Source organism: Acomys russatus, chromosome 7 (assembly GCF_903995435.1).
Source record: "Acomys russatus chromosome 7, mAcoRus1.1, whole genome shotgun sequence".
Classification (NCBI taxonomy): domain Eukaryota; kingdom Metazoa; phylum Chordata; class Mammalia; order Rodentia; family Muridae; genus Acomys; species Acomys russatus.
The window spans coordinates 5926943-5938955 of NC_067143.1; the positions used below are offsets into that span (position 1 = coordinate 5926943).

Genomic DNA, 12013 nt, shown 5'->3' on the forward strand with positions numbered 1-12013 from the left:
CTTGCATCTAGAACTTGTGATCTTCTTGCCTCAGCGCCTTGAGTGCTGAGATGACTGACAGGTGTCACCACACCTGACTCGGGGCCCCTAACTTCCATCCTTTCTCCCTTGAGACAACCCCAGCCCAGCAGACACAGAGCATGGTGCCAAGCGTTCATGTCATCTTCTCCCTCGTCTCACAACTCACGGGGTTTCCCACATCCCTCAGAGTCAAAGCCAAAGTTTTGACCATCCCCAGAAAGCCCCCATGTGACCCCATTTCTCTCTCTACCTCACCTCCTGCCATGCTTGCCTGTTCCTGCTCTCTCGGGCTACCCCACTGTGCTCACTGAATCCCCAAAGTACTCCAGGGCCTGCGTGCATGAGCTCTCCTGTTGGAAAGTTGTCTCCCTGGAACGCGTAGGGCTTATGTTCTCCTTCTGTCCCCCTCAAGGACAGACCTTTCCCAGTATGAAAAGGTTGGGAGTGTGGGAACATGGCTGCTCGCTGCTCGGTCCCACAGCCAAGGACAACCCAGCAGAGTAGCCAAGGGTGAGCATCAGCTGAATAAATGAATAGATGAAAATAAGGACTTGGGGGGCTGGAGAAATGGCTCAGTGGTTAAGAGCACCGCCTGCTCTTCAGGAGGTCCTGAGTTCAGTTCCCAGCAACCACATGGTGGCTCACAACCATCTATAATGAGATCTGGTACCCTCTTCTGCAGATAAAGCACTCATATACAATAAATAAATCTTTAAAAAAAAAAAAGAAAAAAAAAAAAAAAAAGAAAATAAGGACTTGGGGTGGGGGGTGGGGGCTGGAAGGATGGCTCAAAGGTTAAGAGCACTGGTTGCTCTTCCAGAGGTCCTGAGTTCAATTCCCAGCACCTACATGGTGGCTCACAACCGTCTATAGTGAGATCTGGCGCCCTCTTCTGGCATGTAGCATATATGCAGGTAGAAAACTATACATAATAAATAAATAGATCTTTAAAAAAAGAAAAAGAAAAGAAAAGAAGGGGGCCGGAGAGATGGCTCAGTGGTTAAGAGCACTGTCTGCTCTTCCAAAGGACCCGAGTTCAATTCCCAGCCACCACATGGCAGCTCACAACTGTCTCTAATCCTAATTCCAATGCCTCTGACACCCTCACGCTAAAATAAAAATTAAATAAATTATTTAAAAAAAAGAAAAAGAAAAGAAGGACTGGATATTTAGGCAACGAGGGAGTGAGTGGTGTCCTGAGTGACCGTGTCATCAGTAGAGAGAAGGGAAGAAACACAGCAGAAAGGGGAGGAGTCATAGCCTGGAGGAGAGGGCCGAGACCATGCAGTCAGCATCCCCAGAAGGGATGCCGGGAAGGGGAAAAGCAGGCCCAGCCAGCTTCTCATTAGTTCTCTGATTCTGTTAGTTCTTTAGCTTCAGGTGGCTGTGGGGACCATCTATGCTCAGATCCTTCGGAGAGGCCAGGAGAGGGGAAGCGATTTGACTGACATTACCCAGCAGGCACTCTGCTTTCCCTTTCTTTCTTTCTTTCTCTCTTTTTTTTTGGGGGGGGGGTTCGAGACAGGGTTTCTCTGTGTAGCCTTGGCCATCCTGGACTCACTTTGTAGACCAGGCTGGCCTCGAACTCACAGCGATCCGCCTGCCTCTGCCTCCCGAGTGCTGGGATTAAAGGCATGCGCCACCACGCCCAGCTTCTTTCTCTCTTTCTTAACAGTTTCTTTTCAATAACTGAACAGCTGCTACATATCTGGTCCCGAGCTGGGGCCTCCTTTCTTGCCCCCTTTCTGTTCCTGTTGGTCCCCATCTTACCGCCCTCAGGCCAGGGAGGCATATGACCCCAGGGTTTCCTCACCTGCTCCCCTATTGGGGTGTAAACTCCTGCAGGGAAGCTGGCCACATCAGACCCCAGGGCACAGGCGTCCAGCACTTTCTGCAGCCAGGGCAGGTCCAGGTCCTGCCTGAAGCACACATTCTCCACCACCGAGGTGTTCTGGACCCAGGCCTCCTGAGGTACGTAGGCCACGGAACCCTGAAACATGCCTTGTTGTTGGTAGTTCATATGAGAGGAGGGGGAACTGGGGGCTCAGAGGGTGGGGGGGGGCTGAGGCGGGGAATGGTAGAGGGTGGGGGCAGGGATGATCTGGGTGGTCATACCTCAATGCTCACAGACCCTTCTACCTTCAGCAGCTCCCCGAGCAGGGCAGACAGCAGGGAGGACTTCCCGGCCCCCACTGGACCCACAACAGCCAGCAGACAGCCCTGGGGCACGGTGAGGTTGATCCTGACAACCCATGGGAGATGCAGCCCTGAAGGCCCACCTGGATGTGTACAGAGCAGGGAACCCTAGACACACCCACCCTGTCCTACTTCTCAGGCCTTGGGGATACCATTAAGAGACTATACAGGGAAGCTGGAGAGATGACTTAGAGCTTAAGAGCACTGGCTGCCCTTCTAGAGGTCCTGAGTTCTATTCCCAGCAACCACATGGTGGCTCACAACTATCTGTAATGAGATCTGGTGCCCTCTTCTGGCCTGTAGGTGTATATGCAGATAGCTCACTATATACATAATAAATAAATCTTAAAAAAAAAAGAGAGATACATGGCCTTTCCTCCCTGACCCTTGTCTGCCTTCTTTTCACATGTGAGTACATCACATGTACACACACGTGCCTGCTGCACAAGCACCTACGGACATGCCACATACATTAGTATGCACAGCCACAGGCATAGCCAGTGTACAGATGTAAGCCCATGCCCACATGTATGCTACTGTATGTATGTCCACACGCACATGCACATGCACACACAGAGGGGCTCATGATGTGAGGGCTTGGCTAGTGTAGCCTCTTGCTCAGGCCTTTACAATATGTGCCTTGCTGCTCTCCCTGCCTCTGCCCCAGCGTACTCCTATCTTCTGGAGTCAGCCCTTACCCAGAAGCCACAGGGACCTGTTCAAGACCAAGTCAGGGCAGGGTATGGTAGTGTACCTCTAGTCCCAGCACTCAGGAGGCAGAGGCAGTCAGATCTCTGTGAGTTTGAGGCCAGCCTGGCCTACGAGTGAGCTCCAGGCCAGCCAAGACTACATAGTGAGACTGTTTCAGAAAAACAAGTTAAAAAAACAAAAAAACCCAAAATCAGTTCATAACCCTCCCAAGCTTTCACTGAGGGTCAAAAGGAAAGGTCTGGTGAATATGACTTATACCCAGCCATATTCTTACTTCTTCCTCTTCCTCTTCCTCTTCTTCCCCCTCCCCACCTCTCCTCCCCCTCCACCTCTTCTCCTTCTTCATGACAGGGTTTCTCTGCCTAGCCCCAGCTGTCCTGGAATTAACTCTGTAGACCAGGCTGGCCACAGAGGCAGAGATCCGCCTGCCTCTGCCTCTGCCTCCCGAGGGCTGGGATTAAAGGCCTGTACCACCGCTGCCAGGCTTAGTGTTTCTTAAGTACAGTCCAGTGGTCCTCAACAAGGGTGATTTTTTTTGCCCCAGTCCAGTAGAGTCATTTGGTAGCATCTGGAGGTGTTTTTGTCACACAGCAAGGAGTTCTCAGCCCAAATGTTGACAGGGCAAGCCTGAGAACCTTCCAGATGCCGTCTGGAGAGAACTGAGCCCTGGCCTTCCTCGTGCCCCCAGCATCTAGAACAGAGCTTGGTGCATAGCAGGTGAATGGTCCCTAAACACCCCTGAGAGTGTGGCTAGGGATACATGGAAATGGCCAGATTCTCTGTCTCTTTGTGAGATGCTTTGGGGCTGGGTGAGAGTGACCTTGGAAGCGATACAAGAGGCACGGAAGGAGGTCACAGCTGATGAGACTGGGCCTCAAGGCTCCTCTTGGCCAGGTGAGAAACAAGGGCGTCGTCTGCCTGATGGGGGAAGCTCGGGTACCCTGTGTCCCCTCTATAGAGCTGTGACATGTAGGAATCCTTGCCTCCCAGCACAGAACCCTGGCCTAGCCGAAGCTATCCTCTAGCCGCAGGTGAGACATTTTCTCAGAAGCAAGAGCATCTTTCTGTGGGGTGGGGTTTCATACCCGTGCAGGCAGGGCGGGCTCTCCTGGGACCAAGCAAAGGTGCCATTGTGTACAGAAATTTGATCCTCCGAGGCTGCAGGACACAGAAAGACAGTTACAGGGGCTGACTGGTCCTGCCCTCCTACTGTCCCTGTGTTCAGTGTTCAAGGCCTTAAAGCCTCTACCCACAAAGCATCAAGTGTCAGCTAGAAGTCTCACAAGGCTCCTTCGATGCTACTTGCTTACTTGGGAGTGACACTGCCACAGTAATATTGTAATTCAAGGACAGGCAACCTCAGACAGGAGTTCTATTCCTACCTGCTGCCTTTTTTTTTTTTTTTTTAAATAAATAAAGTAGCTGGGCGGTGGTGGTGTACGCCTTTAATCCCAGCACTCGGGAGGCAGAGGCAGGCAGATTGTGAGTTCGAGGCCAGCCTGGTCTACAAAGTTAGTCCAGGACAGCCAACGCTACACAGAGAAACCCTGTCTTGAAAAACAAAACAAAAAAACAAAACAAAACAAAAAAGATAATAATAATAATTAATTAATAAATAAAGTTTGAACTGGGCATGGTAGCTCATGCCTGTAATCCTAGCACCTTGGAGGTTGAGACAGGGAGGAAATGAGTTGGATGCTAGCCTGGCCCTTAGAGTGAGTATCATGTCAGCTTGGGCCATGTAATGAAGATTACCAGTAAAGTTATTTATTTATGTATGTACATATTTATTTATGTAAATAAGTAATCTCAGTGTGATGACTTGTGCCTGTAATCCCAGGATTTGAGGGCGGAGGCAGGAAGATCATGAGTTCAAGTCCAACCTTGGCTACATAGCAAGTTCAAGACTAGTCTGGTTTACAATGCCCTGTCTCAAAAAGCAAAATATGGGGTGCCAGAGAAGTGAGTCAGTGTTAATAGCTTTTTTAGAGGACCCAGGCTCAGTTCCCAGCACACACGCATGGCAGCTCACAACCATCTGTAACGCCAGTTCCAGGGGATCTGATATCCCCTTCTAGCCTCCCTGCGCTTCAGACACTCACAGGTACACAGACATACGTGCAAGAAACACACACACACACACACACACACACACACACACATTTCTCCTCTAATTTTCAAGCTAAAAAGCAAATAAGTAAATGAAATGCATTAGCTTTGCAGATGTTCTAGTCTAACTGCGGTGTTTAAATTAATGTGATCCTCAAGACACCTCCTCCTCCCCTCAGCAGGTGCTTGGGCCCTCAAGATGGGCACTGAGGCATTTTCCACAGAAGCAAGTTGACCAGATGTGTCATTTATATTAACTGGGTAGGAAGCTCTTGTCTGGTGACAGGCCATTCTCTGTCCTCCTTCCCTGTAGCACTTAAAGTCACATAGGCAGTGGTTGAAAGTGACAGGAGTGAGTGGGAGAGCCGGCTAACTAGAGCCTGTGAGTCTCCACAATGATGCTCTGATAAGTGTCTTTAGCTTAGTAATGTGTCCATGGGCCGGGCGTGGTGGTGCATGCCTTTAATCCCAGCACTCGGGAGGCAGAGGCAGGTGGATCAATGTGAGTTCAAGGCCATCCTGGTCTACAAAGCAAGTCCAGGACAGTCAAGTCTACACAGAGAAACCCTGTCTCAAAACACCAAAATTAATAATAATAATAATAATAATAATAATAATAATAGTGTCCATGGTTCTCTTCCTAGACTTCTGCATAAGCATAAGGACTTGATGGTGTACCCACTTCTGAGCACCCAGGTGGCATCCCTCAGTGTCCCACTAGTTGTCACTGTAGAGGTGGCAGAAGCAGAAGATTCACAGTGGCATGGCCGATGGTGGGGTCTGCATTGCATGTGTCGTCTTTGTCCCCCTTTCCCCTGCCCATCTCAGCACTCACAGCGTCTGGAGGGACTGGAGACCATGCCATTAGGGTCAACTTCTTCAAGGCACAGGAAGGCAGCCAGCCGGTCAAAGGATACTCGAGCCTGGAGGTACAAGAGTGGGCTAGTCACCAAGACAGAAGGGCTTTTGGTTGGTCCCTGGAAATGCCTGGGGAAGGCTTCCTGAGCCCCCAGGCCAACACTTTGCATTTGCTAGATACTGGAACATCTGTAGGTCATAGAAAACAATGACCTTGACAGAGGTGGGTACATCTCTCTGCTCTTCAATCCAGAGAGACTGGAACAAACCAGAAGTCTCCAACTAAGGCCTGGGAAGAGGGCAGCAGCACCTCTTCCAACCGCACAGGGCAGCAATGTGGAGTAACTTCCAACTCTGTCCTCCAGGGGCACCTTCCTGAACACCCACTGCACACCTACTTGTACTGGGTGACTGGAGGTGGGTGGCCGGAAGCTGAGGAAATAGCTCAAAGTGCTTGCTATCAAGTATGAGTAGTTGGGTTCAAAGCCCCAAAGCTCACATAAAATCTGGCCATAGTAGTCCATTCCTCTCACGCCAACATGTGGAGAGTGGCGAGGGATGGAACCCTGGAGCTCTGGCTTCACTGAGAGACCCTGTCTCGAAAACTAAAGTGGGGTAGGGGGGAGGAATAACTTGTACTAAGGATTTTTGAAAAAAGCCATATGCAAACTTGCTGTTTTAGAAGCTTCTGTGTGTGTGTGTGTGTGTGTGTGTGTGTGTGTGTGTGTGTGTGTGTGTGCGTGCGCGCGCGCGCGTGCGCACGCGCCCATGCATGTCTGTATATATGTATATGCATTTATTTGGAGTTACCCTACATAAGGAATAATGCTTCTCTCATAAACCATTATTACCAAATAAAATGCTTACTGTCAGATGTGGGATGTCTCCCCTCTGACCTAGAGAGACCCCTAAAATAACAGTTGTTCGTGAGGCCCACCAGAACTCCATGGTAAGACTCTACTGCTGGAGCCGGGCGTGGTGGCGCACGCCTTTAATCCCAGCACTCGGGAGGCAGAGGCAGGTGGATTGCTGTGAGTTCGAGGCCAGCCTGGTCTACAAAGTGAGTCCAGGATGGCCAAGGCTACACAGAGAAACCCTGTCTCCAAAAAAAAAAAAAAAAAAAAGATTCTACTGCTGAAGGTACAACAGACCTTGGTCATAGGGCATGAAGAGACCAAGTCAGTGCGGACTGAGTAGCTTCCTCCATGTTGGCCAGCTTTTACGGTACCAGGAGGTGCTGTGCAGGCTGCTAGCCGTGAGCCCTGTGAGCTACAGGTGACTGGCATGGAAAGACGTGCTCACGAGTACAATGGTGGCGTTAAGGTTATGGGGTAACCAAATGTTTTCTGATTGGATTTAAGGCCTGCTCCACAGGTGGAAATGCACACCTGTAAATCTGGCCCATAACTCATGGGCTGCAGAGTTAATAGGCTTTAGGAGTGAACGTTGCTGAGTGGACTTCATATTAAACTGTCCTCTAAATGTATATGTGGGAAGGAGTAAGCTTTGTCACAGGTGGGAACAGTCTTGGCGGGCTTTACCCTTGGGGCACCCCATGAATACCTTGTGACAGACTGAGTGGAGTCATCCTGGGTCTGGAATTCAGGAAGCAGACCTGGGAACCCCACCTGGACTATTGTCTTTCTAATGGACTCTCACCGGGAGAAGGAGCCGGTCCTTCCCACGTGACTGAAGGAGTTGGGGAAGAGAGAATAACAAAGTTGGCTGCAGAGAGAGCGTGCAGGGGCAGCGGACAAGCTGGATCAGCACGCCGGCCAGAGAGACACCTAAGGATCCGTCCCGTGGAACGGCTACCGGAAGGTTCACTCTTTCGTCCCTTTAACCTTTTTCCTTCTTGTATAAGCTAGTTGGGTTGCATAATAAAGTTTAATTGCTAAGAAACAGAGTCAACATGTATATCTCTCTGCCTCACGTTAGTGCAGCTCTCAGACCTTGGTTGATGCAGAAACTTACAACTGGTCAGAATGCAGAGAATAAATATCAGCAAAGAGCTCACTGCAAATGTGACTGCTATGTCACATTCCTTTCCTCCAAGGCTCAGGGACCGTCACATCATGGAAGAGGGGGCAGAAAGACTGCAAGAGCCAGAGATCAGCAAAGACTTGAGGGAAACAGTGTTGTCTGGACACGCCAGGGCCGCTGCACTTCTGAACTCACAGAGACTGTGGTTGCCCCCACACAAGACCCGCACAAGATCAAGCCAGTCAACGCTGTACCATGGACAAGAAAGGAGCTCATGAGCCGCCATGACAAGCTAAGAAGCTGAGGAGAAGTTACTGGCTTTTGAGGGAGGGTGGGTGTGTTGGTGAGTTTATGTCACCTCGACACAAGCTAGAGCCATTTGAGAGGAGGCACACTCCACTGTGAAGACACCGTGAAACTATAGGCCTGTAGGCAAGTCTGCAGAAGGTTTTTTTGGGTAATGGCTGATATGGGAGGGCCCTGCTCATTTTGGGTAATTCCTGGGGTGTTTAAGAAAGCAGGCCAAGGGTTGGAGAGATGGCTCAGTGGTTAAGAGCGCCGCCTGCTCTTCCAGAGGTCCTGAGTTCAATTCCCAGCAGCCACATGGTGGCTCACAACCATCTATAATGTAATCTGATACCCTCTTCTGCAGATAAAGCACTCATATGCAATAAGCAAAATAAATAAATCTTTAAAATAAAAAAAGAAAGAAAGAAAGCAGGCCGAGGGACCCAGTGAGCAGTGTTCCCTCACGGCCTCTGCATCAGCTCCTGCCTTGAATTCTTGCGTACTCTGACTTCTAGATAACACACTATCAGCTGAAATACACCCTCCCCCCCACCCCCAAGTTGCCTTTGGTCGTGGTGCTTTGTGACAGCAGCAGAAACCCTACTAAAACCGTCACTTTTATTTAAGGGTGCGGCTTCGGGCAGGCCAACCCCGCTTTAGAAGATGGCCTCACACTCAGGAGCATATGGTGAGCATAAACTGCACTCAGTGGGTCATCAACAACCAGGAGAGGTAGACAGAGGGTGGATTTGAGAGAGCAGTTAGGCAAAGAGTGGGGATGAACATGATCAAAATATACTGATTGAAATTCTCAAAGAATAAGAAGTTAATATTTTTTAAAAAAATGTGGAGAATGATAGAGGAAGGACGCCTGGCGCTGACCTCTAGCCAATCTCTCTCTCTCTCTCTCTCTCTCTCTCTCTCTCTCTCTCTCAGACACACACATACACACACACAGAGAGAGAGAGAGAGAGAGAGAGAGAGAGTGCAGAAGACAAAGGAGAAGAGGAGGAGGAGAAAGAGGAGGGGAGGAGGAAGAAGTATTCAATTATTCAATCTTCCTCCTTTATAACAGGTTTCAGAGTATGTGATGGGAAAACAAGATAGAAAAGAGAGACAAGGGGCTGGAGAGATGGCTCAGTGGTTAAGAGTGCTGCCCGCTCTTCCAGAGGTCCTGAGTTCAATTCCCAGCAACCACATGGTGGCTCACAACCATCTATAATGAGATCTGATTCCTTCTTCTGACATGCACGAAAACAGAGCACTCAATTTATAAAATAAATAAATAAATAAATCTTTAAAAAAAGAAAAGAAAAGAGAGACAAAACTAAAAGGCCCCTCCCTGTTCAAGGTGGGGACCCAGGATGAGTTCTTGAATGGAAAAGTGACACATTCTCCAAAGATGCTTGCTGAGGCTTCCCTGCATACTCTGGTCCACGTCTGATGGCGTCCGGCTGTACTCTAGACCTTCCCTCTCCTCACTCCTCTGCTGACAGTGGTCCAGGTGTGTTGAGCCCAGGTAAGCTCCCTGAGCTCCATGGAGCCGTCCTCTGCTCATCCTTACCTGAACGATGCAGTGTATGGAGAAGGGCAGGAAGGCCTGGGCTTTGTTAAGGATGCTGAGCACTGTGAGGGTCACAAAAGCCTTCTCTGCATCCATGGCGTTGTCCTCTGCCACCAGGGTGTGGACAGCAAACACAACCAGCGCCACCTGTTGAAGCACATGGGTGGCACTGAGCCCGCTGTCCATTTCTGGCGGGCCGAGCCCACTGGGGGTGACTCTGGGTTCCGTATGTCTAAGCTGCAATGCTGCTGCCACAGGCTCTGCACCACAAGCATGCCCTCTCCCGGCCCCCTCTCAGCGCTGAGACCAGAATGACATCACCAGAAACGTAGACACTTGGAAGGACACGAGTGACACAGAGAAGAGGAGGGTGGAGGTCTTCAGAGCGCCTAGCTCCTGGCCCCGAATATGAAGGAGCCTCTCCAGGAAGGCTTGCTCCCAGCCATGGGACTTGATGGTTCTCACAGTTCTGAGGACAGAGCTGGTGAGCCGTGCTCGGGAGGCCTTCTGCCTCATCTGCTCTTCCTGAGGCAGGAGAGAAGAGGCAAGAGAGGGACCAGCCTGGAATGTTCCATCCCCGTGGCCTCTGCAGCCGCTCCACCACAAACCCTGCAGATTTCTTTTTCCAAGCCACACACTAGCCCAGCATCTCTGCTGGGGTCCTGAGCCACTCACTGGGCCCTCATCACTCCCGGAGAGCAATCTCAGCCTCCTGAGCCTGCTTTCACTGTGACAATCAGAAGCCACCAATGGGGGGCGCTACCAGGAAGGCTTTCTTCAGGTGAGGAGGGCAAGAGGCTGCAGGCGCCAAGCGCAAATGCCTTTATCTGCTGAGCCATCTTATCAACCCCTCTGGTGTTCTAAACACCAGCTCCTGTCCCACCAAATGCAGACTCGGCCTCTCGTCCTCAAGGCTTGGAAGCTTCTAGTCTTATGGCTGTGAGTGCTATGCTAGAAGAGCTGCTAGAGAGGAACAAACTGCTTGACCTGGCTTGAAAGACTGGGTGTGGCTGTGTGAGGAAGCTGAGTGGGGTGAGGGATGGGCCGAGGAGGCAAGGTCAGGTGACAGTGGTCGTGGTGGGGTCTGAGGCTTTGACACTGAGCAACATCTGCGAAGGAGGTATGGTTTTTCTTTTCTTTCTTTCTTTCTTTCTTTTTTTTTTTTTTTTTTTTTTTTTGTTTTTTCAAGATAAGGTTTCTCTGTGTAGCCTTGGTTGTCCTGGACTCATTTTGTAAACCAGGTTGGCCTTGAACTCAGAGCGATCCACCTGCCTCTGCCTCCCGAGTGCTGGGATTAAAGGCGTGCGTCGCCACCGCCCAGCAAGGTATGGTTTCTTTGGCCACCACACATCCTTTCTGACTGAGTGGAGATGAGGGACAGAGGTGGGAGTCAGTGGGGGACAACTTGGAGCCACTGTGGGATGAGGCGACACTCTAGAAGGAACAGAGGTTTGTCCAGGGACACAGGTTGACAACACAGAAGGACGAGGCCAGATCTATAGCCTCTTCTTGCCTCTCCCTGTCTCTGTCACCAACCAGACCCTCATGGTTGTTCCCCGGGCCAGGGTGCCCCCATTCCTAAATGCCAAACCTGATGGTAGCTCCTTTTCTTGGTAATGAAGAAATTCAGAGGGAGGAGGCTCAGGAAGACAGCGATGGCCGTGAGGGCAGAGGGTCCAAGGAGCTAGGGACAGAGAACAGGGTGTCATGAGCCTCCAGGGGTTTGGCCACACCACCCCCCCAGGCTTGGGAGTTCAGGCATGGGCCCCTGTGCCCACTTCTTATACAGATTAGGGAGATCTCCATAGGTCCTTGAGTTTACAGGTAAGGGCTTTGTTGGCTCCCCTTCCTGCTCCTGTTTGTTTGTTTGTTTGTTTGTTTGCTCGCTTGCTTGTTTTTCGAAACAGGGTTTCCCTGTGTACCCCTGGCTGTTCCAGACTCACTCTGTAGACCAGTCTGGCTTTGAACCCACAGAGCTTTGCTTGCCTCCGCCTCCCGAGTGCTGGGATTACAGGTGTGCACCACCACACCGGACACATCTATTATTATTGAGTTGACATGGCTGCAGCATGCACGTGGAGGTCAGGAGATGATGGTGTAGAGTCCGTGCCCCCTCTCATACTTATATGGGTCCCCAGGCTACAGCTTAGGCCCTTAGGCTTGTGCCATCAGGCAGCAAGCTACTTAACTTACCTCCTGTGCCATTTTGCCAGCCCTCCTTTTTAGTGTTTTCTTTCTCTTGAGACCAGGTCTTAATCCAGGCTGGCCTCAAACTCACTGTGT

The 12013-nt window shown here is 50.5% G+C and overlaps 1 protein-coding gene across 1 annotated transcript in view; it reads right to left on the reverse strand.

Moving 5' to 3' along the window:
- Positions 1–12013, reverse strand: part of Abcc6 (ATP binding cassette subfamily C member 6) — a 56253-nt gene that overhangs the window by 20257 nt on the left and 23983 nt on the right. Inside the window, exons 11-17 of the mRNA XM_051148593.1 lie at positions 11322–11414; positions 10052–10255; positions 9731–9877; positions 5873–5960; positions 4014–4086; positions 2137–2263; positions 1835–2011 (exon numbers count right to left, since the gene is read on the reverse strand). Coding sequence (XP_051004550.1) covers positions 1835–2011; positions 2137–2263; positions 4014–4086; positions 5873–5960; positions 9731–9877; positions 10052–10255; positions 11322–11414 — 909 coding nt within the window. The remainder of the gene's footprint in view (positions 1–1834; positions 2012–2136; positions 2264–4013; positions 4087–5872; positions 5961–9730; positions 9878–10051; positions 10256–11321; positions 11415–12013) is intronic.